The 27,400-nt window shown below is 44.5% G+C and overlaps 1 protein-coding gene across 3 annotated transcripts in view; it reads left to right on the top strand.

Annotated features, from left to right (window-relative positions):
* The window catches only part of MPP2 (MAGUK p55 scaffold protein 2), a 66,133-nt gene that overhangs the window by 15,128 nt on the left and 23,605 nt on the right, over nucleotides 1–27,400 (top strand). For 2 of the 3 annotated variants that reach the window (XM_075350214.1, XM_075350212.1), the window contains exons 3-4: nucleotides 17,851–17,939; nucleotides 18,159–18,311. In XM_075350214.1, the coding sequence (XP_075206329.1) occupies nucleotides 17,851–17,939; nucleotides 18,159–18,311 (242 nt within the window). Of the gene's footprint in view, nucleotides 1–16,017; nucleotides 16,424–17,850; nucleotides 17,940–18,158; nucleotides 18,312–27,400 lie in introns of those variants that run through there. The other variant, XM_075350213.1, reaches the window with a different exon arrangement.

Here is a 27,400-nt window from a genome sequence, read left to right as displayed (position 1 = left end):
CCTTCTTGGTCAAGGCGGAGAGAGGAGCAGTCAGAGCCGAGAAGTGAGGGATGAACTGACGGTAATAGTTTGCGAATCCCAGAAAGCGTTGGATTGTCTTCAGTCCAGAAGGAGGGGGCCAGTTGAGAATGGAAGAGACCTTCTCCGGATCCATCTGCAGTCCGGTATCGGAGATTACGTAACCCAGGAAGGGAAGAGAAGACTGCTCGAAGACACACTTCTCGTACTTGGCGTACAGACGATTCTCCCTCAGTCGTTGTAGTACCAGCTGCACATTCTCTCTGTGGGTCTGGAGGTCCGGAGAAAAGACCAGGATGTCATCAAGATACACCACCACACAGATGTAGAGAAGGTCCCGGAACACGTCGTTCACCAATTCCTGAAAGACTGCTGGTGCGTTACACAGGCCGAAGGGCATCACACAGTATTCATAGTGCCCATCGCGAGTATTGAACGCGGTCTTCCATTCGTCCCCAGAGCGGATGCGGACCAGGTTGTAGGCACCCCGAAGATCCAAGTTGGTAAACACACGAGCTCCTCTAAGCCGATCAAACAATTCGGGGATGAGCGGCAGGGGGTATTTATTTTTCACGGTGATTTGGTTCAATCCCCGGTAGTCAATGCATGGGCGTAGGTCGCCCTCTTTCTTCTTAACGAAGAAGAAGCCTGCTCCAGCAGGAGAGGAGGATCTCCGAATGAATCCCCTTGCCAGGTTCTCTGTGATGTAGGTAGACATGGCCCTTGTTTCGGCAGGAGACAGCGGATATATCCGTCCTCGAGGTGGTGTAGTTCCCGGGAGCAGGTCGATGGCACAATCGTAAGGATGATGTGGCGGCAGTACCTCTGACTCCTTTTTATCAAAGACGTCCGCGAAGGACCAATAGGCCGAGGGCAGTCCCGGTAGGGACTCTGGAACCGGAGGTCGTCGGATGGGTTGAATAGTCTTCAGACAGTTCTCGTGGCAAGAGGAGCCCCATCGGGTGATTTCACCAGTACCCCAGCTGACTGACGGTTCGTGTGTCCGTAACCAGGGGAGTCCCAGCAGGATTTGATGGGACATGTGTGGGAGGACATAGAGAGCGATGTTCTCGGTGTGCAGGGCACCGATACGCAGTTCCACCGGCTTAGTGATCCACGAGATGGTGTCAGAGAGGGGTCTCCCATCCACAGAGGCAATCACTAGGGATTTGTCGAGTGGAGTAACAGGCACCTGGTACTTGTCCACCGTGGCCTGCTGGATGAAATTGTCTGCTGCCCCGGAATCGAGGTATGCCTCGGCCGTGAACCGCGTCTCTCCCGTTGTCACTTGACCAGTCCACGTAACCGGGTCTGAGAGAATCCCAGCACCTAGGGTGGCCTCTCCTACCAACCCTAGGCTTTGGAGTTTCCCGGCCTCTCTGGACAGGAGCGTAGAAGGTGTGTGCCCTCTCCGCAGTAGAAGCAGAGGCCCTTGACGAGCCGTTCTGCTCGGCGTTGTTCGGACTGCCGCAAACGGTCGATCTGCATGGGCTCGTGGACGGAGACACCAGATGATGTTGACTGAAGTACGGCGGGCTTCTGCGGAGGAGAGGAATGCCGTATCGGACGTCTCTCACGGGACACCTCTTTGGATTGTTCCTGAAAACGAAGATCCACTCGAGTCGCTAGGGCAATCAGGGCATCCAGGGTGGACGGCACGTCACGACCAGCCAGCTCATCTTTAATTCGACCCGAGAGGCCTTCCCAGAAGGAGGCGGTTAGAGCCTCATTGTTCCACCCGAGTTCCGAAGCCAAGGTGCGAAAACGGATGGCATATTGACCCACCGTCAGAGTCCCCTGACGTAGCCGGAGGAGAGATGAGGCAGACGCGGAGGCGCGTCCGGGCTCGTCAAAGGTGCCACGAAATGCCTGCAGGAACTCCTGGATGTTGGTGGTCACCGGATCCTCCTTCTCCCACAAGGGGTTCATCCAGGCCAGCGCCTCACCCTCTAGATGGGACATCATGAACGCGACCTTGGCTTGGTCGGAGGCAAACAAGTGCGGCAGCTGCTTGAAATGGAGGGAGCATTGGTTTATGAATCCCCTGCAGGTCTTGGGATCTCCGGCGTACCAGGGTGGTGAAGCCAAACGAAGTCTGGAAGCATCCGAGGAGACTGCCACGGGAGCTGTGGCCGTGGATTGTACAGTGGAAGCTCGAGATGCTGAAGATGTGACCGACGCTTGTAGCGTGTTCAGGCGGGCGTCCACAGAAGACATGAAGTTCAGCATGCGGGTCTGGGTCTCACGCTGGCGTGTGAGTTCCTCCTGCAAGGCCGCTATTGCTTGGGCGGGATCCATGGCCTGTTCTTACTGTTAGGGTCAGGTAGACGGGCAGACCCAGGAGGTGGATCCACTGGGCCGAACTCCTTGATGAAGGCAAGGGGTCCGGTAGCCGGAGCACTACGGGTAGCAGGACAGTCCGTGCACAAGAGTGGAATGGAGAAGTCCCTGGGACCACGGAGTCACTGATGGTAGTCCGGGTGACGGAGCTCAGGTTCGGAGGCCGAGATGTTGTCAGGCAGAGTCCGGAACCGATGGAGCGAGAGGACGGGTCACCACAGGGATCAGAGATGGAACGGACTGACGGGATGGCAGATAGTCAGCGTTCGGGGTTCGGGAATCGGCAGGACCGGATGGCGAGGCAGGAGCGGCTCTAGAAGAGAGATAGGTAAGTATACACAGAGACACAAGGAGACCTGACTCCTAGCTTAGGAAACACGAAGAACAGGCCCCGCCCACTTGGACACTAAACCCCTTTATACCCTGTACCTGTGTGTTCAATTTCCTGTCAGTGGACGCTGGCCCTTTAAGAGAGGGTCAATGACCGCGCGCGCGCCCTAATGCGCATGCGCGAGGCCCGGGTGCCAGAAGCCAGGGCTGGGAGCGGTGAGCAGGAAGCAGGAGAGCCGGGCTGGAGCTGAGTAACCGACGGGCGCCGGGAGCGGGGACCGGGACGCCTGGGGACCGCAGGCAATGGAGGCTGGAGACCGGGGAGAGAAGCAGGGAAGCCGGGGAGCGTGGCAGGTGAGCTGGGGAGCAGGGCAGGGGACCCGGAGAGCGTGACAGGTACAGGATAATTTCTCTGGACACGCAGTTCTTTTCCTTAGCACCCAGCTTTTCTATGTTCTGATAGCCATCTTGTCTTCAGCAACCAGCTTTCCTATGATATCAGAGAATGGGAAAGCTGGGGAACTGAGGACAAGATGAATATCAGAACATAGAAAGGTTGGGTGATGAGGAAAAGAGCCTCTTTCTCTCAACTCAGCACCCAGCTTTCCCATGATATCAGAGAATAGGAAAGCTGGGGACAAGATGGATATCAGAACATACAAAGGCTGGGTGATGAGGAAAAGAGCCTCTTTCTCTACGCTCAGCACCCAGCTTTCCCAATCCCATCCCTTACTGTGACTGCTGCTATCCCTTTTTCCATACTGATATATGGTCACTGTGTGGACGTCACTCCCATCACACAGCAGGGACTGGTGCACACACCCTGCACTCCCCAAAATCACATTTATCTCCCACAGCCTGGCTGTACCCCAAATTACTCCCCTCTCAATTACACTGAAAACCCATAATCTACACACCCTGTATCCCTTAACACCCCTCTGTCACAGTCTGAACCCCTCATATCTCAATCACCCTGCCCCACTCCCCTCCCCCATGCCCCCCTCATTCCTCATCTAATTTCTCATTAGGTACATCTCCTTCGGCTGCTCCCGTCCGGCTCCTGCCACATGGTCACATGGGCATGGCATCATCGCAGGTCCTGGCTGATCCACCACTAGATGCATTTTCTTCCTCTCCGAAGGATCTTTTGCTCTGCCCTTGCAGCGCTGGCAGCTCCTAAGCTCCGGGTGCCTCCAGGACAGGACCGCCCCCTCTGCCCCCCTGTAGCTACTGGTGCTGTCTTAATCAGACTGCTGCATACAATATTATCACCTGCGGCGGCATCCCAACGGTGTAAGGAGCCGCGGCCGCAGGTCATTTTAATACATACGGCGGGGGCCCCTGCAGGCTGCCGGGGACAGCTTAGTTAGATAACAAGGTCGGGGCCTACCGGGGATTTCCCTACTACCTCAGTACTCCAGACCGACGCTGCACGTGGGGCATAATTACTGTAGGGGCAAATTAGGGGACATTATTACTGATGAAATATACGTTAATTTTGAGGATACTGTCTCCGATGAGGGAACAAGAGTCTGACGTGGTGTAGAAATTGGGGAAAAAGTAAGGAATGTGCTCTGGGAGTGATCGGCCATAGGTGACTGTTATTTTCTCCAGAGTCGCGTCATGGCAGGAAGAAGTGATGGCGGTCAGCGCCGGATGAAGAGAAAGAGCAAAGATGAATAACTTCAACTAGAGATGTCACTGGTAAGTCAGTGTATTATATGTACACACACATACTATACACTGTATACACAGCTCCTGTGTATAATGTCACTGGTGAGCACTCTATTACCTATACACTATATACAGATCTCTTGTGTATTATGGCACTGATGATAATATTAGTGTTATTAGCATTGTAGTTTTTATTCATGATCATTATTGTAGTATTATATGTCCTTGTGTGGTAGAAATATGTCGTCTGGTCATGTTGTACTGATATTTGTTTTGTGTGTGGTATTATTTGGTCATTATGTGGTGTGGTTATAGTGTCGTGGTATTACTCCCTTGTATGTGGTTGTATTCGGTCACTATGTGGTCTGATTATGGTGTGGCGGTATTACTCTCTTGTATGTAGTTATATTCGGTCATTATTTGGTCTGGTCATAGTGTTGCGGTATTTCTTCCTTGTATGTGGTAATACTCGGTTACTATGTGGTCTAATTATGGTGTGGTGGTATTACTCTCTGGTATGTGGTTGCTTTTGATCACTATGTGTTGGTAGTATGTTATCTGGTCATAGTGTCACGGTATTTCTCCCTTGTATGGGGTATTATTCAGTCACTTTGCGGTCTGGTCTCGGTGTGGCAGTATTTCTCCCTTGTATGTGGTTGTATTTGGTCACTGTGTGGTGGTAATATGTGGTCTGGTCACGGTGTGGCGGTATTTCTCCCTTGCATGTGGTTGTATTTGGTCACTGGTGGTAATATGTAGTCTGGTCACGGTGTGGTGGTATTTCTCCCTTGTATGCGGTATTATTGGTCTTGTTATAGTGGATTGTGTTGTGTATGGCGGTCACTTATTCTTTCTATAAGGGGGAGATTATTTCCAATAGAAATGAAATACTTGAACATTTAACCCCTCCCTTTCCTGTGATTATTACACTGTGGCAAATATGCACTAACAGAGGTTCTCTGGTCAAAACAAGTAATCACCTTTTCTAAGGCCACGCGCACACAGTATTTGGTGTGTTTTTTACCTCAGCATTTGTAGCCAAAACCAGGAGCGGTAAAATCGGAGAAAAAGTATCATAGAAACTTGAGCACCACTTCTGCATTTTTCACCGACTTCTGGTTTTGGCTACAAATACTGATGTAAGATACTGACCAAATACTGAAAGTGTGAACGTGGCCTAAGGATAAGTGATAACGTATTCATCAGTGGGGGTCTGATTGCTGGGATCTGCACTGATCGGCAAAATGTGCAGCTTTTATCTCCATTACACTGGAGCTCGTGTCCGACTCGACCACTGACCCAGTCATTCTCTCAGTGGCTGCCAACGCTGTGCTTGTTTTTATCTGACCGCCCCAAAAAGATGAATGGAGCTGCGGTCACACATCCCACCGGCCGCTGCAAAAAAGTTCCCCAATTATCCGATCGGTGCGGTTTCCACTGGTCTGGTTCCACCGATCAATAAGTTATCACCAACCAACCTGTGGATCGGTGATAACTTGTAATTGTACATCCCAGTTTTGGTACACAATATAGATGTACAGGAGCCACCTGTGTTTTACAGTCAAAGTAACACAACAACGGGGATAACGCTAATGGGTGTTTATATTTAGCTGTAGGGTGGACCCCTGGAGTCAATTCCCCTGGTGGGCCCCAGACACCCCAGTCCGACCCTGAGAGTATACATATCGCATACTAGTGGTCACATGACTGCGCACTTCTGGCACCAGTGACTCCTCACAGCACACAGTGCGCACTATGTGAGGATTCACAAGTCTACAGTCACATAGAGTGACACATAGAGGGACTACTGACTTGTAGCTTAAGATCAGACAACCCCTTTAAGGATGGGCTGCTACTCATGGGCCACTGCTGTGTATTTGTCCCCCAGGCTAAATTTTGTCAGTCAGCCAGCCCTTGATAACCGCCATATGTCTCATGTTATAACGCTAAATAACCTCTCATATAGCTCTTTCTGTTACTTATTATAATCTCCCTATAACTGCTCCTATTACTCCTTATTAGTGATGAGCGAGCATGCTTGTAACTACTCGGTACTCGCACGAGTATCGCTGTACTCGGGCTGCTCGGCGGGGACCGAGTAATCTCGCGATACTCGTGCTGTACTCGTGGTCTTCATTTCTGCATGTTGGCGCTCTTTTGAGAGCCAGCCCTCATGCAGGGATTGGCTGGCAGACCACTGCAATGCCACAGCCCTGTTAGTTGTGGAATTGCAGTGATTGGCCGGCCTGCACAGCGTGACCGAGCCTTTATATCGGCCGGCGCGCTGTGCTCTGCTCACAGCTATCCAGACAGTCAGTGCAGGGAGAGTGTCGCTGATTCAGGGAAAGCTTTGCGGCCCTTTATAGCTTTTTCAGTTGCAGGGCTGCAAACAGTGTGACCAAAAGTCCTTCTCAGGACTATTCTAGTTGTATACAGGCAGGCAGGGTATAGCCAGGTCGGAGTACAGTAGCAGAGTCCTTCTCAGGACTATTGTTGCTATATACAGGCAGGGTATAGCCAGGTCTGAATACAGGCTAGTGACCAAAAGAGTCCTTGTCAGGACTATTGTACCAGTATACAGGCAGGCAGGCAGGCAGGGTAGTGGTGACCGTATACCAGCCTTCATCATATCTGGGGCTGGTGTACACAGTGTAAAACAGTCCAGATAGTGTCTGACTTGTCTGTAATTGTCGCTCCCCAAAAAAACCTGTTAGGTTCTTATTGCGTCCGTGCTTGGTTTTTAAAACCGCACGTGTGTGCCTGTTGGTGGCAGCGTACAGGTGCACTTGTGTGCAATTTCCAGAAACTTTGATATAACGCACAAGTAGTGAATATACACGTCAGCAGTGCACAGCATTGCAAAATGCGCAAGGGCATTGGCAAGGAACAAGGAAGTGGACGTGATGGTGGTGCAGGCAGAGGCCGAGGTCGTGGGCAAGCTCTAATTTCGCCACAACAAAGGGCCACATCTAGTCGCTCGCACGTCCTGTCCCAAATTCTTGGGGACCGCAGCAGTACACCGCTCTTGAACCAAGACCAGTGTCAACAGGTTGTTAGTTGGATAGCAGATAATGCTTCCAGTCAGATTGGCACCACCACAAACACTCTGTCTTCCACACGGTCAAGTGTCAGTAGCCGTGATACTGCACCGCACATTTCTGAACCTGATCCTCCTTCCTACCACCAGGCTGAGTACACGTCCTCCTCGGACATTAATGATCCCACACTTGGACACTCGGAAGAGCTGTTCACGTTTCCATTCACACATTCTGGCCTCTCGCCAGCTCATATTGAAGTGGGTCATGAGGAGATCGTCTGTACAGATGGCCAAATATTTGAGCAGCCACGTTCTCACGAAGTTGGCAACGTGTCTCAACAAGTGGTGGACGATGATGAGACACAATTGTCAGGAAGTCAGGAGGAGGAGCAGGGTGCGGAAGAGGAAGACGACGTGGTGGATGATCCAGTAACTGACCCAACCTGGCAGGAGGATATGCAGAGCGAGGACAGCAGTGCACAGGGGGAGGGAGGCGTAGCATCACAACAGGCAGTAAGAAGCAGGGTGGTGGCCCCAGGCAGAAGTCAGGCAACCGTTCCCCGGAACAACACGACGACACAAGGTGCCTGTACAAATGTTAGGTGTTCCCGAGTCTGGCAGTTTTTTAAGTTGGATCCAGATGATTCAAAAAAGGCCATTTGCAACACCTGCCATGCCAGCATCAGCAGGGGTACCAAAACTAGCAGCCTGACCACCACCAGCATGATCAGGCACATGTCAGCCAAGCACCCGACTTTGTGGGAAGTACAACAGAGTCGAGGAGCAGTGCTTGCTGATATCACTGCTACGTCTTCGCTGGTTGTGCATGCGAGCCAATCCCCTGTCCATGCTGCCTGCGAACAAGCCTCCTCCACTCCTGCACCTGCAGTTGCCTACACAGAAAGAACACCATCATCAAGCACGTCCTTGTCCCAGCGCAGCGTTCAGTTATCCATTCAGCAAACCTTTGAACACAGGCGCAAATACACTGCCAACACCCCACATGCCACAGTTCTAAATGCTAACATTTCGCGACTGCTTGCGCTGGAAATGTTGCCTTTTAGGCTGGTGGAGACAGAAGCATTCCGTGACCTGATGGCGGCAGCTGTCCCACGTTACTCGGTCCCCAGCCGCCACTATTTCTCCCGGTGTGCCGTCCCCGCGTTGCATAACCACATGTCACAAAACATCACACGTGCCCTGAACAACGCTGTTTCACCCAAGGTCCACCTAACCACAGACACGTGGACAAGTGCTTGTGGGCAAGGCCGCTACATCTCGTTGACGGCACACTGGGTTAATATTGTGGAAGCTGGGACCCAGTCTGAGCGAGGGACGGAACACGTCCTTCCCACACGAAGGTTTGCAGGCCCTACCTCAGTCAGTGTTTCACCCACACTCTACAGCTCCGGAATGTCATGCTCTTCAGCCTCCTCCTCCTCCTGCGCATCCTCATCCACTGTACCCTCCACACCAGTCACAAGCTGGAAGCACTGCAGCACTGCCTCGGCGAAGCGGCAACAGGCTGTGCTGAAGCTAATCTGCATAGGTGACAAACCCCACAATGCAGAAGAGCTGTGGACAGCTGTGAAACAGCAGGCAGATCACTGGCTCACACCTCTGAACCTAAAGCCAGGAAAGGTCGTGTGTGACAATGGCCGGAACCTGGTGGCGGCTTTGAGGCGAGGCCAGCTGACACATGTTCCATGCGTGGCCCATGTGCTCAACCTCGTGGTTCAGCGGTTTCTAAAGTCATACCCAGAGCTGTCTGATCTGCTGGTAAAAGTTCGCCGCCTGTCTGCACATTTTCGAAAGTCACCTACTGCTTCAGCCGGCCTTGCCGGCTTTCAGCGCCGTTTGCATCTTCCGGCTCACAGACTGGTGTGTGATGTCCCCACGCGTTGGAATTCAACTCTGCACATGTTGGTCAGGATATGTGAGCAGAAGAGGGCAGTTGTTGAGTACCTGCATCACCTAAGCCGTCGGGAAATGGGTCAAACTCCACACATAACACCTGAGGAGTGGAGATGGATGTCAGACCTATGTACCATCCTCCAAAACTTTGAGGACTCCACCAAGATGGTGAGTGGTGATGACGCCATTATTAGCGTCACCATACCGCTACTCTGCCTTCTAAAACGGTCTCTGCTGAAAAACAAACATGATGCATTGCAGGCGGAGCGCGATGAGTTGCAGCAAGAAACAGTAGTGGGTGTGGGTGATAACACACAGCCCAGCCTCGTCTCATCACAACGTGCAGTGGAGGACTATGACGAGGAGGAGGATGAAGACATGGAGCAACTCTCCGGCCAAATTGAGGATATGACATGCACACCAGTCATATCCTCGGTTCAGCGTGGCTGGCCAGAGGACAGGGTAGATGAGGAGGAGGAGGAGGAGGAGGACAGCATGTTCAGTCATCTTGTTGGTCAGGCTACTGAAGTCCTGGCTGTTAAGAGTCTGGCGCACATGGCTGACTTTATGGTAAGCTGCCTGTCTCGTGACCCTCGCGTTAAGAACATCTTGGCCGACAATCATTACTGGTTGGTAACACTGTTAGACCCACGCTACAAGGAGAACTTTTTGTCTCTTATTCCCGTGGAGGAGAGGTCAACCAAAATGCAGCAGTTCCGGAAGGCCATAGTCACGGAAGTAGGCAAAGCATTCCCCTCACAAAACGCTAGCGGCATAGGTGAGGAATCAGTGGACAACCGAGGCGTACAGCCGAGAGAGGCACAAGTCCAATCCGCCAGAGGTAGGGGAACAGTCTTTAAGATGTGGGACAGTTTTCTCAGCCCCTCACGTACCACAGCCCCTGAGGTGCGGGGTAGTGCCACAAGAAATCCTAAGTTTGCCCAGATGCTGAAGGAGTACCTTGCAGATCGAACAACTGTACTCCGACATTCCTCTGTGCCTTACAATTATTGGGTATCCAAGCTGGACACGTGGCATGAATTGGCTCTCTACGCCTTGGAAGTCCTGGCCTGCCCTGCTGCTAGCGTTTTGTCAGAGCGTGTTTTTAGTGCCGCAGGTGGAATCATTACAGATAAACGCACCCGCCTGTCAACTGAAAATGCTGACAGGCTGACTCTGATCAAGATGAACAAGGGTTGGATTGGGCCAGACTTCACCACACCACCAGCAAATGAGAGCGGAATTTAAAGTTTGCCATGTACCTCCACTCACCCATGGGTACACACTTCTGGACTTTGGATAATCGCTGGACTGCTCCTCCTTCTCCTCATGCGCCACCATGATGATGACCGTTACAAATTGCAATACTTAGGCCTTTGTTTCAGGTATACCCCCAGTGGTAAATTTTTTCGCCCATTCTTTGCAGAATGGACATTACAACGACAAGAGACCCGCTCCTTTGCAATGGGAACAATGTTTTGAGGCCCTCATGCACGTCTCTACCCAGGGACAACGTGGAGCCTCCCAATTTTTGGCTGCCCTGCCTAAGGGCTATACTATAATACACCCACTTCCTGACAATGGACACTTAATGTTTTGAGGCCCTCATGCACGTCTCTACCCAGGGACAACGTGGAGCCTCCCAATTTTTGGCTGCCCTGCCTAAGGGCTATACTACAATAGACCCACTTCCTTACAATGGGCACTTCAGGTTTACAGGCCATCATGCATGTCTCTATCCAGGGACAATGTGGAGCCTCCCAATTTTTGGCTGCCCTGCCTAAGGGCTATACTACAATAGACCCACTTCCTTACAATGGGCACTTCAGGTTTACAGGCCATCATGCACGTCTCTATCCAGGGACAACGTGGAGCCTCCCAATTTTTGGCTGCCCTGCCTAAGGGCTATACTACAATAGACCCACTTCCTTACAATGGGCACTTCAGGTTTACAGGCCATCATGCACGTCTCTATCCATGGACAATGTGGAGCCTCCCAATTTTTGGCTGCCCTGCCTAAGGGCTATACTACAATAGACCCACTTCCTTACAATGGGCACTTCAGGTTTACAGGCCATCATGCACGTCTCTATCCAGGGACAACGTGGAGCCTCCCAATTTTTGGCTGCCCTGGCAAAGGGCTATACTAAAATAGACCCACTTCCTTACAATGGGCACTTCAGGTTTACAGGCCATCATGCACGTCTCTATTCAGGGACAATGTGGAGCCTCCCAATTTTTGGCTGCCCTGCCTAAGGGCTATACTACAATAGACCCACTTCCTTACAATGGGCACTTCAGGTTTACAGGCCCTCATGCACGTCTGTATGCAGGGGCATTGGTGAACCTCACAATTTTGGACTGCCCTGGCAAAGGAAAATACTACAAAGACTCACTTCCTCAAAATGGGCACATTAGACTCAAGAGGCCTTCATGTACGTCTCTTCTCAGGGACATCGGAGTGCCACACAATGTTTTCACGTAAAATCTTTCATGTATTAATCTCAAAAAGTAACATACACCAGCTCTATCTCACTATTGGGTATGTGCCCTTAACATTTCTGCCATGAAAAATCATTTTGGGGTCATTTTGGAAGGTTTTCTGGTGAGTCCGTAAAAATGGCGTGAAACGCGGACAAAATTGTTCACAGCTGTGACTTTTGAGTGATAAATGCTTCAAGGGGTCTTCCCCATGCTGTTGCCATGTCATTTGAGCACTCTTCTGAGACTTTTGTGACATTTTTAGGGTTTCTACATGCTGCCGGGGTGTCATTTCACAAAAATACTCGGGTCTCCCATAGGATAACATTGGGCTCGTTGCTCGGCCCGAGTACACGAGTATCTTGGGAGGCTCGGCCCGAGCTTCGAGCACCCGAGCTTTTTAGTACTCGCTCATCACTACTCCTTATATTTCTTCATATATCTCCTCCTATTACTCCAGATAACCTCCCTATAGTTTCTCCTATTATTCAATATAACCTCCCTATATCTCTTCTTATTACTCCATATAACCTCCCTATATCTCCTCCTATTACTCCATATAATCTCCCTATATCTCCTCCTATTACTCCATATAACCTCCCTATATCTCCTCCTATTACTCCATATAACCTCCCTATATCTATGCCTATTACGCCATATAATCTCCCCTATATCTCCTCCTATTACTCCATATAACCTCCCTATATCTCCTCCTATTACTCCATTTTGCTTCCCCTATATCTACTAATATTTCTCCATGTAACCTCCCTATAGCTCTTCCTATTACTCTATATAACCTCCTTATATCTCCTATTACTCCATATAACCCCCCATATATTTCCTCTTATTACTCCATATGCCCTCACTATATCTCCTCCTATTACTCCATGTAACCTCCCTTATAGCTTCTCCTATTACTCCATATCACATGTCCTATACAGGAGCAGAAGGATCGTGGTCGCAGGGGTCTGACGACCTCAGCGAGTAGCGTACTGTCAATGGTGACCACTATGTGAAGCCCATGAATCAGGGTAGATGCCAATACAATTGAAAGCAATAATGAGAGAGCAGAGCACTCCCTCTCATCGTTCTCCCGCTATATCTGCGGCGCTTTGACGTGTCAGCACAGCGAAGCGCAGTGTCGTCACTGCTTTGTGCAACTGTGGTGAGATGTGTAGAGAAGCAGAACAGTGGACATGCTGAGGAGACTGGAGCAGCGGGGGAACCAAAAGTCTATGGGGGTACATTAAACAATATGGGGGTTGCATACTACTATAAGTAGGAATATGGGGGCCGCATAATACTATATGGGCTCTGTGTAATACTATATGAGGCTGCATAATACTATATGGAGGAATATAAGGGCTGCATACTACTATATGGGAGTTGCATACTACTATATGGAGGCTGCATAGTACTATATGGTGGAATATAGGAATTCATCTATTAATGCCTAAGGTTGCTGGATTGTGTTTCTCCTGGATCTACTAGCCGTATCCTGGGCGTCTCCGTGCGAGCATCATATTAAACTCTTGACTGAACAGTTGTGGTGAGCTGGCTTTTTCTTCTCTCTAACTTTAAAATAATGTTATTTATAGCACAAATATAATGTGCAGCAAAAAAAAAGTTTGGGGCTATATATTAGGATGGGGAACAAAGATACAAGCATGGGATGGGAAAGATGGGTGCTGAGTGAATGAGGCTATTTCCTCAGCACCCAGCTTTCCCATGCTTTGCTATACATACCGTGTTTTTCCAAAAATAAGCCCTCCCACAAAAATAAGCCCTAGTGGGGATTTTCAGCATTTTTGGAGCAAGACTTAAATATACGCCCTCCCCCGAAAATAAGCTCGAGTCGCGGTTCAATAAGGAAGTGTCCATGTAGCTAAAAAAGTTACAGATACTGCAGGACACTTCATTATAGATAGCGGGCACCCTGCAAACACACTGACCAGACGCTGAGTGGCAGGACCTGTAACGATCGCACACCCACACACATCCGATCTAGCACCCGCACACAATCAGATCTCACACACAAACATGGGATCACACACACAATCAGATCACACACATAATCAGATCGCACACATACTCACCACATCCAGCAATACTGATTTCTTGTGGCTGGCAGAATCCTGAGAGGCAGTGCAGTGGAGCGCAAGGACATGCTGCAATGCTCGCTTACAGGACCTGCGGGACACATATGACTTCCTCCCATCATTCCCTGCAGCCGAAAGTATTCTTTAACGCTGGATGTGATGATTGCATGTGTGTGTGTGTCAGCTATCTATTGTGTGTGAGTGTGTGTGTCAGCGATCTGCTGTGTGTGAGTGTGTGTGTGTCAGCGATCTGCTGTGTGTGAGTGTGTGTGTGTGTGTGTGTGTGTCAGCGATCTGCTGTGTGTGAGTGTGTGTGTGTCAGCGATCTGCTGTGTGTGAGTCTGTCAGCCAGAAGCAGGGGAAGACGGCATTCAGCACCCACTGGAGATCACAGGAGGACCTTAGAGCCACGCAGATGTCCGGGTTTGGTAAGTATGAGTCTCCTGGGAAGTGGGGGGGTCTGCTTTTTGGAGGGTAAACTTGCCCCCAACTGTGTTTGTCTAAGAATAAGACCTCCTCCAAAAATAAGCCCTAGTGCCATTTTTGGGGGAAAAAAATATATAGTGTCTTATTTTTGGAAAAACACAGTATTTCCCTCAGCACTCAGCTTTCCGATGCTTTCTGATACATCTTTAACTCAGCACCCACCTTTCCCATGCTCTGATATTCCTCAGCACCCAGCTTTCCTATACTCTGATATCCACTTGGTCTTCAGCACCCAGCTTTCTCATACTCTGCTCTACATCTTTCTCTCAGCACCCAACTTTTCCATATTTTGCTATACATCTTTCCCTCAGCTTTCCCATGCTCTGATATCAATGGCAAGCTGGGTGCTGAGGGAAAGTTGTATAGCGGATCATTGGAAAGCTGGGTTCTGAGGTCTCATGGAAAGGTGGGTGGTGAAGAAAAGAAAGATATCGGATATGGGAAAGCTGGATGCTGAGGGAAAGAGCCAAGTGTCAGCGTAATTATCATGTACCCTGAGTGGGGCAGGGATGGGGGCCAAGGTCCAAATTTTGCACCGGGGCCCATCGAACTCTAGTTACCCCACTGCTCCTATAGCTCCCTCTATTACTTCTTATAACCTCCCCAACATATCATCCTATGACTTCATATATTTCTCCTACACTTCCTCCTAGTACGCCATATAACCTTATTTCTTTGTCTATCTTATATTTATTATCTTTATCCCATTACATTGGATTTGGGTTGCCAACCATCCAGAAATTCCAGGACAGTCTGTAAAAATAGGCTACTTTTTTTCCGTGATTTCTTTTGAGGCTAAAGAATCATGGGCTGTAGACACGGATCACTTATAATCCTAATGTTTTAGTATGGTTTTCCAATGTGTCAGTAAAGATTATTGTGTCTCTGTAATTTGTTGATAAGATGTCCAGAAAAAGTAAGAATCGGGTTGGCAATCCTGCATTGAATCCATCTTTCTTGACTATTCCTAATTGTCTCTTTCACCCGTGTCTCTGCTTGTGGCTTCCTGCATCTCTGTAGCTTATAATTATCTCCTGTCTCCCCTCGCTTGTTTTCTGTGTGAATGTCACTTTGTGCAGCCTCGTTGTGTGACACCCCCCTGCTTACACAGTAGGCGGAGACGGACCCTCTACGATATTATTACATTTGCCCTATTTAATTGTTGCAGCTTCTATTGGGATCAAGCTCGTCTGGTTTTACACATTTACTATGTCACTCGCACCCTTTAGCGGAGCAGATGCAGATTTAGGATCTTCTTGTATCATATGTGCACGTTGTATTGTTTGTGACGTCTTTTCTTGTGTAGCAGGAGCTGCTATTTATAGAAATGGAGACACTACAGTAAATATAATAAAGAAAATTAAAGGGTTATAATAAAATAATTGATGCTAAGAGAATATATGGCGCTTGGGTGGTGTAAGGGTTAATCACCACAGCATCCAGACTGGTACCCATCCTGTGTAATCCTCCAGTTACTATGGAAACTAGAGAGTGATGTTCAAAGTGCCGAGGCTTAAAGGGGTCTTATAGTAATGCAATAGCAAGCGGTGGGATGTGCAAACACTGATGTAGAAAACCCACTAGATCGCCCCCTCCCTTCCAGCCCATAATATTTGCACCTTTGGCCTTGGCCAACCAGGATGCTGTGTGCCTTATGCCCTGAAATTCTACTGGTTTAGCAGTCCTATTAGTTATTAACCCTATGTAGAATAACCAGAATGATTGTATATGGATGAAATGGTTTCTATGACCACTGCTACCCATGTGTCCCCGGGTCATTATCCTTCTCTTGTCATCCACGGCATCTGGCCCTAATTCAGTCAGACTGATGTGGCGGTGACATGAAGAGACAGGAAGGGATGGGAGACGGGAAGGGACGGCAAGAGATAAAAGGAGATATAGCAGGAATGGAATAGGGAGGGAACAGCAGAAGAGTAGTGGATGCAGATACTGTAGAAGAAACCCTGAGAAGAACAGGATACTATAATCAGGGGTCTAGTGTGCGCCATGGAGTCGATATTCGAGTCTAATTCTCCAAAAGAAGGTAACTTCTACACATACTTTCTACATTCTTGGCTGGTATCATCATTTCATTACCTGTCTGACATCTTCATACCATCACCAGGAATAACCTGGCTGACATCATCATACCATCACCTGGATGATATCATCATACCATCACCTGGCTAACATCATCATATTATCAGCTGGCTGATATCATCATATCATTACGTGGTGGCTGACATCATCATACCATCACCTTGCTTACACCATCATACCATCACATGGCTGACATCATCATACTGTCACCTGAATGACATTATCATACCTTCACCTGGATGACATCATCATACCATCACCTGTCTGACATCATCATACCATCACCTGGCTGACACCATCATACCATCACATGGCTGACATCATCATACTGTCACCTGAATGACATTATCATACCTTCACCTGGCTGACATCATCATACTGTCACCTGGATGACATCATCATACTGTCACCTGGCTGACATCATCATACCATCACCTGGCTGACATCATCATACTGTCACCTGAATGACATTATCATACCTTCACCTGGCTGACATCATCATACTGTCACCTGGATGACATCATCATACCGTCACCTGGCTGACATCATCATACTGTCACCTGGATGACATCATCATACCATCACCTGGCTGACATCATCATACTGTCACCTGAATGACATTATCATACCTTCACCTGGCTGACATCATCATACTGTCACCTGGATGACATCATCATACCATCACCTGGCTGACATCATCATACTGTCACCTGGATGACATCATCATACCGTCACCTGGCTGACATCATCATACCGTCACCTGGCTGACATCATCATACTGTCACCTGGCTGACATCATCATATCCTTACCTAGTGGCTGACATCATCATACCATCAACAGGCAGGCATCATCATTTCATTACCTGGCTGACATCATCATACAATCACCCGAATAACATTATCATATCATCAACTGGCTGACATAAACATTTTCTTACCTGTCTGACATCTTCATATCATTACATGGCTGACAATATCATATCTGGCTGAGATCATCATACTCAACTTTCCATTACATCCTCTTAAAACAATTGCCACCCACATTTCATCATCCACCTCACGACCTCCACAATTCTGTCATGATCCTTTTTCTGCCAGAAATCTTTCACCTTGCTGAAGAGTCTCAATTTTAGCACATAATTCTTCATCAGGCTTATACGTAACGTAACCTGTCTTCTTGGTACAGTGCTCGTTGACGTCCTTGAACCTTCCTATTCCATATTTGATGGTCGATAAGGACAGACAGAATGCCTTACCATGTCTCTGCCATCCAATAATGCTGTTTTGGCTCACCCCTTTTAGCTTCTTCTCTGAGGTCATTCTTTAGAATGAGTCTTGAATTGATATTTCATTTTGCTTCCTATATTACAGCTATGCAGCAAGTCATGCAGCCATTTGATCTCCCTCCATCCTCTGATCTGGACTTAATCTTCCTTAAAGGAATCATGGAGAGTCCACAGGTAATTATTTTCTTTAAAGAAATGAAGCAAAGTGAAAATCTTAAGTAATAAAATATATAAATACAACATTAATGGAGTTTTCTAGTTTACCCCAAAGAAACTGTCCAACTTTTGTAGTGTAGATTGTGTCAAGGTCTCAGTTGTTATTGTGGATAGAAACAATCTTGTGTGCATCCACAGGTTGATGATGTGAATAACCTATTATAACTTTTACCACAGGCTCATGAACGTATGGAGGAAACCAGGTTGGAGGCTGTGAGAGAGAACAACCTTCAGCTAGTCCAGGAGATTCTCCAGGACATGGCTGGAGTGAGGGACCCAAGTGGAGCAGCAGCTGAGCTGCAGAAGATCCTACAAGAACCTCATTTTCAGGTAGCACATAGACTTGAATTTAATGAGTCTTTCTTGACCTATCTATGGGAAAATATGTTGAATGCTGCAAAGATTATTTTAGAGATTGATGTATTGAACTTGAATGAAGGTTTGATCCATGTATGTGACAAGACCTTAATCTACGAGAGAAGATACAGTAGTTACAGCCAGGTCTGGTTCTTCTTTCTTTAAGGATTCCATCACAGCTTTATGGCATGGCTTTATGATTTGCACACACTTGGTGCTTATTCACATCTATCTAGCACTTAAGGGGGTTCTCCAGGAATATAAAAGAATAATAACTAAAGATAATGTCATAATAAAAAACTCATAAATGCATTTCATAAGCAAATTATTGTTTCACATAGGAAGGCAATCACTATAGAATTAAAATGTCGGCCTTGTTAAAGTGACAGGAGCTTGAACTAGAATGTTAGGACATGTGACTGTGAGCATGGGCAGTAGGAAGTATACTATGTACTGTCTTTCAGAAAGACAGAGTGGACAAAAGTGTGAGCAGCCTTCATACTTCTCACCCTTGCTATATCCAAAATTAGTTCAGAAATATAGCATTTATATCACTGTGAGTGGCTTCTTCTTGCCTTAGCCACCCTGGTATCTCAAGTATTAGATCAGAAAGAATAGGTGAACAGCAGTGCTTGCAGTCTCTTCTTACCTCAGCACACCTAGTTTCTCCAATATTAGATCAGATAAACAAGAGGGACAGCAGTCTGAGAAGCCTCTCCTTACTTCAGTACCCCTGGTATCTCGAGTATTGAATCAGAAAAGCTATTTGGACTGCAGAGTGAGAAGACTCTTCTTACCTCACCACTACTGGTATCTCGAGTATTAGATTAAAAAAAAGCAATTTGGACTGCAGAATGACAAAACTGTTCTTAGCTCAGCACTACTGGTAAGTCATGTATTGAATCAGATAAGCAGGCGGGACAGCAGTATTAACAGCCTCTTCTTGTCTCAACACCTCTGGTGTCTGCAGTATTAGATAACAAAGACAAGGTAAACAGCAATGTAAGATGACTCTTCTTTCCTCAGCAACCGTAGTATCTCCAGTATTAGATCAGAAAGACTAGGTGGACAACAGTGGTAGCAGTCTCTTCATACCCCTGGACTCCTATTGTTTGCAGTACTAGATCAAAAAGACAGGATAAACATAAATATGAGCAATCTCTTCATACCTCAGAACATCTGGTATCTCCAGTGTTAGATCAGAAAGAAATAGTGGGCAGCAGTGTGAGCAGCCTCTTCTTACCTCAGCATCCCAGGTATCTCCAGAATTAAAGCAGAAAGACAGGGTAAAGAGCAGTTTGAGAAGTGTCTTCTTTACTCAGAACCCCTGCTATCTCCTGTATTAGATTAGATAAGAAGATTGGATAGCAGTGTGAGCAGCCTCTTCTTACTTCAGCAGTCCAGGTATGTCCAGTATTAGAACAATATAATGGTACAGAAAAAGGAAAAAACGGGTTTTAGCCGCGCTAAAAAACCACTGATGTTGAGTTGATTAAAATTTCTTTTTATTTCAGCATTTCCAACGCGTTTCCGAGACAAAGTCCGTCTCCTTCCTCAGGGAAAAAAGAAATCAAGCAGCTGTCTGCAAACCAATGCTTTAAAAGAGGATACAAACTGCCACGTTGACAGCTATGACGTCAATCACCCACCAAGCTCATGACTCATAGACACGTGGAGAACACACAATGAAAAAACACATTTTGATATGTCGGACATTATAAAAAGCACATATAACATTGCGAAATACCAGTTGAATAAAACTAAAAAATAATAATAATAAAATGATCTATATGTGGCTTTATTTATAACTAGTTTAAAATTATGGGCTTGGAAACATAATTTGAATGAAGGGTTTAAAAGAAATTGAAAGGTTGCGAACCTGTGAATTAGTGATAATATGCAGGGGAATCAATCGAACCTACCATTACTCTAAGTACATCTCATTGAATTTGATAGAGACCAGAATACACCATATACATATATATATAAAAATATGCATATATATATATATAAAATTATGTATGCGAAATATCGGTATAATTAGTATTAATATTGATATTAAATGTATATTAATATTTTAAAGAGTATAATATGATATGGGATGTAGTGATATGAAAATAAATTAAAAAATTATTAAAAATTATTAAAAAATTCTTTATGCTGTTTGTTCTTGTTTTTATTATTTTCATTCTTATCATTATTATTTTAATTTCTATTTTTTTCTTTATCTACTTTAAAATTATAAGCTAGGGGCATAATTTTGATAAAAGATCTAAAAAAGATTAGAAGGGTGCGAACCTGTGGATAAATGCCAATATACAAGGGGATTGATCATGACACTATTACTCTATATTCATATTTTCAGGATTAGTAAGAAACAAAAATGAATGGTTATTCAGTAACCTGAAACCATTTCGTTAGGGACTAAACACTATAGAAACCAGGGACCAATGATAAATATACATATGTAGAAAATTGTGTAAACATATGGACATGATTCATATTGTTGCGGTAACATTGTGATACATTTGAAAGATGACATCGTGATTAAGAACGAAAGGAATACAAGTATGAGGAATATCAGGGTCAAGAAAGTTTAAACCGTGAGAATTCAAAAGGCTGCACAAAGCGCACAGAGCAAATATAAGCCTCCTAAGATGAATAGAGGATAGAACGTGGAAAATTCAAAGACGGCGCTAAGCACACAAGTCAATTAACACCCAGCTGAAGTGAAAGGAGGTTAGATCGTGGACAAAGATATTCTATAAGACAGAGTGATGAGTGTATATATAAAACAAAGTCAGACAGAGTGATGGGTGTATATATAAAGTGTTGGGTGTATATATAGAACAAAGACGCTCTATAAGGCGGAGTGATGAGTGTATATACATATAATATAAGTACACTTGTACGCATGTACAAGGTAGTTTTTTGTGCTAAGAAAAATCTGTGTCTATATGTTTTTTTAAAAAGTATTAAAAATGGAAAAAATCAGCACATAATTTATAAAAACCGCTACAAAAAGGAGGCATTGAATAAAAAATGTATACTGCATAAGGACTTAAAGAATATATAAAAAACTACTTGCCTAGTTTAATGTGATGAAATAAACCAACATTTATTACTTATTTAATATTGCTGTTTATCATTCCTTTATCGTTCTTATAAAGGAAAAGGGGGGTTTCTTTTTATTTATCAACCATTTAATACTAATAATTTAATTAATTGTTATTATTGACATTTATTTATTTATTACTTATCTCATCAACATCTTTAGGGTACTGATGAATTTGATGAAAAAGGAAAGAGATAAAGCTGACATTATCGTTCAAAAAAACGTACCAGTGACATATGGGTGGTTAAAAGCTATTTTTCTTAGGACTAATTATTATTCTCTTAGCTTATTGAACCAATAAAATCAATGGAATTTTGACAATAAGGGTTCAGGGATAAAACCTACATGATGAGGAGTATAAAAACAATAATAAATAACAATAAACCACTGTAATAAATAGATAAAATGGCAATAAAATTTACAAGAGAAAACCAAGATATAACAATAAAAATCGGACATTTATTACAGTGGTTTATTGTTATTTATTATTGTTTTTATACTCCTCATCATGTAGGTTTTATCCCTGAACCCTTATTGTCAAAATTCCATTGATTTTATTGGTTCAATAAGCTAAGAGAATAATAATTAGTCCTAAGAAAAATAGCTTTTAACCACCCATATGTCACTGGTACGTTTTTTTGAACGATAATGTCAGCTTTATCTCTTTCCTTTTTCATCAAATTCATCAGTACCCTAAAGATGTTGATGAGATAAGTAATAAATAAATAAATGTCAATAATAACAATTAATTAAATTATTAGTATTAAATGGTTGATAAATAAAAAGAAACCCCCCTTTTCCTTTATAAGAACGATAAAGGAATGATAAACAGCAATATTAAATAAGTAATAAATGTTGGTTTATTTCATCACATTAAACTAGGCAAGTAGTTTTTTATATATTCTTTAAGTCCTTATGCAGTATACATTTTTTATTCAATGCCTCCTTTTTGTAGCGGTTTTTATAAATTATGTGCTGATTTTTTCCATTTTTAATACTTTTTAAAAAAACATATAGACACAGATTTTTCTTAGCACAAAAAACTACCTTGTACATGCGTACAAGTGTACTTATATTATATGTATATACACTCATCACTCCGCCTTATAGAGCGTCTTTGTTCTATATATACACCCAACACTTTATATATACACCCATCACTCTGTCTGACTTTGTTTTATATATACACTCATCACTCTGTCTTATAGAATATCTTTGTCCACGATCTAACCTCCTTTCACTTCAGCTGGGTGTTAATTGACTTGTGTGCTTAGCGCCGTCTTTGAATTTTCCACGTTCTATCCTCTATTCATCTTAGGAGGCTTATATTTGCTCTGTGCGCTTTGTGCAGCCTTTTGAATTCTCACGGTTTAAACTTTCTTGACCCTGATATTCCTCATACTTGTATTCCTTTCGTTCTTAATCACGATGTCATCTTTCAAATGTATCACAATGTTACCGCAACAATATGAATCATGTCCATATGTTTACACAATTTTCTACATATGTATATTTATCATTGGTCCCTGGTTTCTATAGTGTTTAGTCCCTAACGAAATGGTTTCAGGTTACTGAATAACCATTCATTTTTGTTTCTTACTAATCCTGAAAATATGAATATAGAGTAATAGTGTCATGATCAATCCCCTTGTATATTGGCATTTATCCACAGGTTCGCACCCTTCTAATCTTTTTTAGATCTTTTATCAAAATTATGCCCCTAGCTTATAATTTTAAAGTAGATAAAGAAAAAAATAGAAATTAAAATAATAATGATAAGAATGAAAATAATAAAAACAAGAACAAACAGCATAAAGAATTTTTTAATAATTTTTAATAATTTTTTAATTTATTTTCATATCACTACATCCCATATCATATTATACTCTTTAAAATATTAATATACATTTAATATCAATATTAATACTAATTATACCGATATTTCGCATACATAATTTTATATATATATATATGCATATTTTTATATATATATGTATATGGTGTATTCTGGTCTCTATCAAATTCAATGAGATGTACTTAGAGTAATGGTAGGTTCGATTGATTCCCCTGCATATTATCACTAATTCACAGGTTCGCAACCTTTCAATTTCTTTTAAACCCTTCATTCAAATTATGTTTCCAAGCCCATAATTTTAAACTAGTTATAAATAAAGCCACATATAGATCATTTTATTATTATTATTTTTTAGTTTTATTCAACTGGTATTTCGCAATGTTATATGTGCTTTTTATAATGTCCGACATATCAAAATGTGTTTTTTCATTGTGTGTTCTCCACGTGTCTATGAGTCATGAGCTTGGTGGGTGATTGACGTCATAGCTGTCAACGTGGCAGTTTGTATCCTCTTTTAAAGCATTGGTTTGCAGACAGCTGCTTGATTTCTTTTTTCCCTGAGGAAGGAGACGGACTTTGTCTCGGAAACGCGTTGGAAATGCTGAAATAAAAAGAAATTTTAATCAACTCAACATCAGTGGTTTTTTAGCGCGGCTAAAACCCGTTTTTTCCTTTTTCTGTACCATTATATTGCTTTGTACGGGGCCGCTGCTTAATACCACGTTGACATTTAAATGCGATTCAAGGGGTTGTGACTGGCACAACCGAAATAGGTGAGTGTTTCCCTACTTTACATTTAACCAGAGTTATATCGGGTAAGACCCTATCTGCGCCTTTCTCTCTCCCCCCACCTTTAGCACCCAACAGTATTAGAACAGAAACACATAATTGACTGCAGTGTGCACAGCCTCTTTTTACCTCAGCACCCATTTGATGTCCAGTCTTAGATCAGGTAAACAGAGTGGACAGCAGTGTGAGCAGCCTCTCTTTGCCTCAGCTCAGTTAAAACTGTAGTATTAGATCAGATAGACAGGGTGGACAGTTTTGTGAGCAACCTCTTCTTAAATCTGCACATTTGGTATCTCCAGTATTAGATATGATAGACATGGTGCACAGCAATGTGAGCAGACTCTTCTTATCTTAGTACTCCTGGTATCTCCAATAGTAAGTCAGGCAGGCAAGGTGAACAGCGGTTCGAGCAGCCTCTTCTTACTTCAGCATCCCTGGTTTTTCTAGTATTTGATTTGAGAGATGGCTGTCATCCTGCTAAACGCACCTGCTATTCCCTCTCCCCACCATAAGAATATCCACTGGGAACACATCTTCCTCACATGAAGGCAGGGGGTCAGAACTTCCTATTGTACATGCTCACTGGTTTCTCCATTTAACATTCTAGGACAGATTTCTGTCAATGCAACAAGGCGGTAGTTATTTTAATTCTGTAATGATTACCTGCCTCGACATTATGATTTGGGATCTGCTAATTAAATGTACTCAAGAATTTATTTATGATGACACTTTATATATATATATATATATATATATATATATATATATATATATATATATATATAGTACATACCAAACGTTTGGACACACCTTCTCATTCAAAGAGTTTTCTTTATTTTCATGACTCTGAAAATTGAAGATTCACATTGAAGGCATCAAAACTATGAATTAACCCATGTGGAATTAAATACTTAACAAAAAAGTGTGAAACAATTGAAAATATATCTTATATTCTAGGTTCTTCAAAGTAGCCAGCTTTTGCTTTGATTACTGCTTTGCACACTCTTGGCATTCTCTTGATGAGCTTCAAGAGGTAGTCACCGGAAATGGTCTTCCAACAGTCTTCAAGGAGTTCACAGAGATGCCTAGCACTTGTTGGTCCTTTTGCCTTCACTCTGCGGTCCAGCTCACCCCAAACCATCTCGATTTGGTTCAGGTCTGGTGACTGTGGAGGACAGGTCATCTGGCGTAGCACCCCATCACTCTCCTTCTCAGTTAAATAGCTCTTACACAGCCTGGAGGTGTGTTTGTGGTCATTGTCCTGTGGGAAAAATAAATGATGGTCCAACTAATCGCAAACCGGATGCAATAGCATGCCGCTGCAAGATGCTGTGGTAGCCATGCTGGTTCTGTATACCTTCAATTTTGAATAAATCCCCAACAGTGTCACCAACAAAGCACCCCCACACCATCACACCTCCTCCTCCATGCTTTACAGTGGGAACCAAACATGTAGAGTCCATCCGTTCACCTTTTCTGCATCGCACAAAGACACAGTGGTTGGATCCAAAGATCTCAAATTTGGACTCATCAGACCAAAGCACAGATTTCCACTGGTCTAATGTCCATTCCTTGTGTTCTTTAGCCCAAACAAGTCTCTTCTGCTTGTTGGCTGTCCTTAGCAGTGGTTTCCTAGCAGCTATTTTACCATGAAGGCCTGCTACACATAGTCTCCTCTTAACAGTTGTTCTAGAGATGTGTCTTCTGCTAGAACTCTGTGTGGCATTAACCTGGTCTCTAATCTGAGCTGCTATTAACCTGTGATTTCTGAGGCTGGTCACTCAGATAAACTTATCCTCCGCAGCAGAAGTGACTCTTAGGGGCCCTTTGCACACTACGACATCGCAGGTGCGATGTCGGTGAGGTCAAATCGAAAGTGACGCACTTTCGGCGTCGCTCTCGACATCGTAGTGTGTAAATCGTTTTAACTACGATTACCGAGCGCAAAAGCGTCGGTATCGTATGATCGGTGTAGTGTCGGTCATTTTCATTATTTTGGCTGCAGCGACGGTACGATGTTGTTTCTCGTTCCTGCGGCAGCACACATCGCTGTGTATGAAGTTGGAAGGAGCGAGGAACATCTCCTACCTGCGTCACGTCTGCAATGCAGAAGGAAGCAGGTGCGCGGGATGTTTACGTCCCGCTCATCTCCGCCCCTACGCTTCTATTGGCCGCCTGCCGTGTGACGTCGCTGTGACGCCACACGACCCACCCCCTTAGGAAGGAGGCAGGTCGCCGGCCAGAGCGACGTCGCAGGGCAGGTAAGTGCATGTGAAGCTGCCGTAGCGATAATGTTCGCTATGGCAGCTATCACAAAATATCGCAGCTGCGACGGGGGCAGGGACTATCACACTCGGCATCGCAGCATCGGCTTGCGATGTCGTAATGTGCAAAGGGCCCCTTAGTCTTCCTTTCCTGGGGCGGTCCTCATGTGAGCCAGTTTCTTTGTAGCGTTTAATGGTTTTTGCCACTGCACTTGGGGACACTTTCAAAGTTTTCCCAATTTTTCGGACTGACTGACCTTCATTTCTTAAAGTAATAATGGCCACTCGTTTTTCTTTACTTTTACTGTTTATTTCTTGCCATAATACAAATTCTAACAGTCTATTCAGGAGGACTATCAGCTGTGTATCCACCAGACTTCTGCACAACACAACTGATGGTCCCAACCCTATTTATAAGGCAAGAAATCCCACTTATTAAACCTGACAGGGCACACCTGTGAAGTGAAAACCATTTCCGGTGACTACATCTTGAAGCTCATCAAGAGAATGCCAAGAGTGCACAAAGCAGTAATCAAAGCAAAAGGTGGCTACTTTGAAGAACCTAGAATATGACATCTTTTCAGTTGTTTCACACTTTTTTGTTAAGTATTTCATTCCACATGTGTTAATTCATAGTTTTGATGCCTTCAATGTGAATCTTCAATTTTCAGAGTCATGAAAATAAAGAAAACTCTTTGAATGAGAAGGTGTGTCCAAACGTTTGGTCTTTACTGTATATATATATATATATATATATATATATATATATATATATATATATATACACTGTATATATTCTATATTATTCCTGGAGAACTCCTGTAAGCTTCTTATAAAGGATCATTACATGCCATGTTCCTTTTATGTGAGACCATAAGGACATGCTGTACCAAAGCCTTTTTGCAGATTGATGGAAGTGTACTTCTTTAAAGGGAACCAATCACCAGGATTTTTGGATACAGTGGAACCTTGGTTTAAGAGTAACTTGGTTTAAGAGCGTTTTGCAAGACAAGCAAAGCTTTTTACTAATTTGTAACTT

This window comes from Anomaloglossus baeobatrachus, chromosome 5 (assembly GCF_048569485.1).
Source record: "Anomaloglossus baeobatrachus isolate aAnoBae1 chromosome 5, aAnoBae1.hap1, whole genome shotgun sequence".
In the NCBI taxonomy this organism is placed as follows: domain Eukaryota; kingdom Metazoa; phylum Chordata; class Amphibia; order Anura; family Aromobatidae; genus Anomaloglossus; species Anomaloglossus baeobatrachus.
This window is presented reverse-complemented; position numbering and strand designations above follow the sequence as displayed.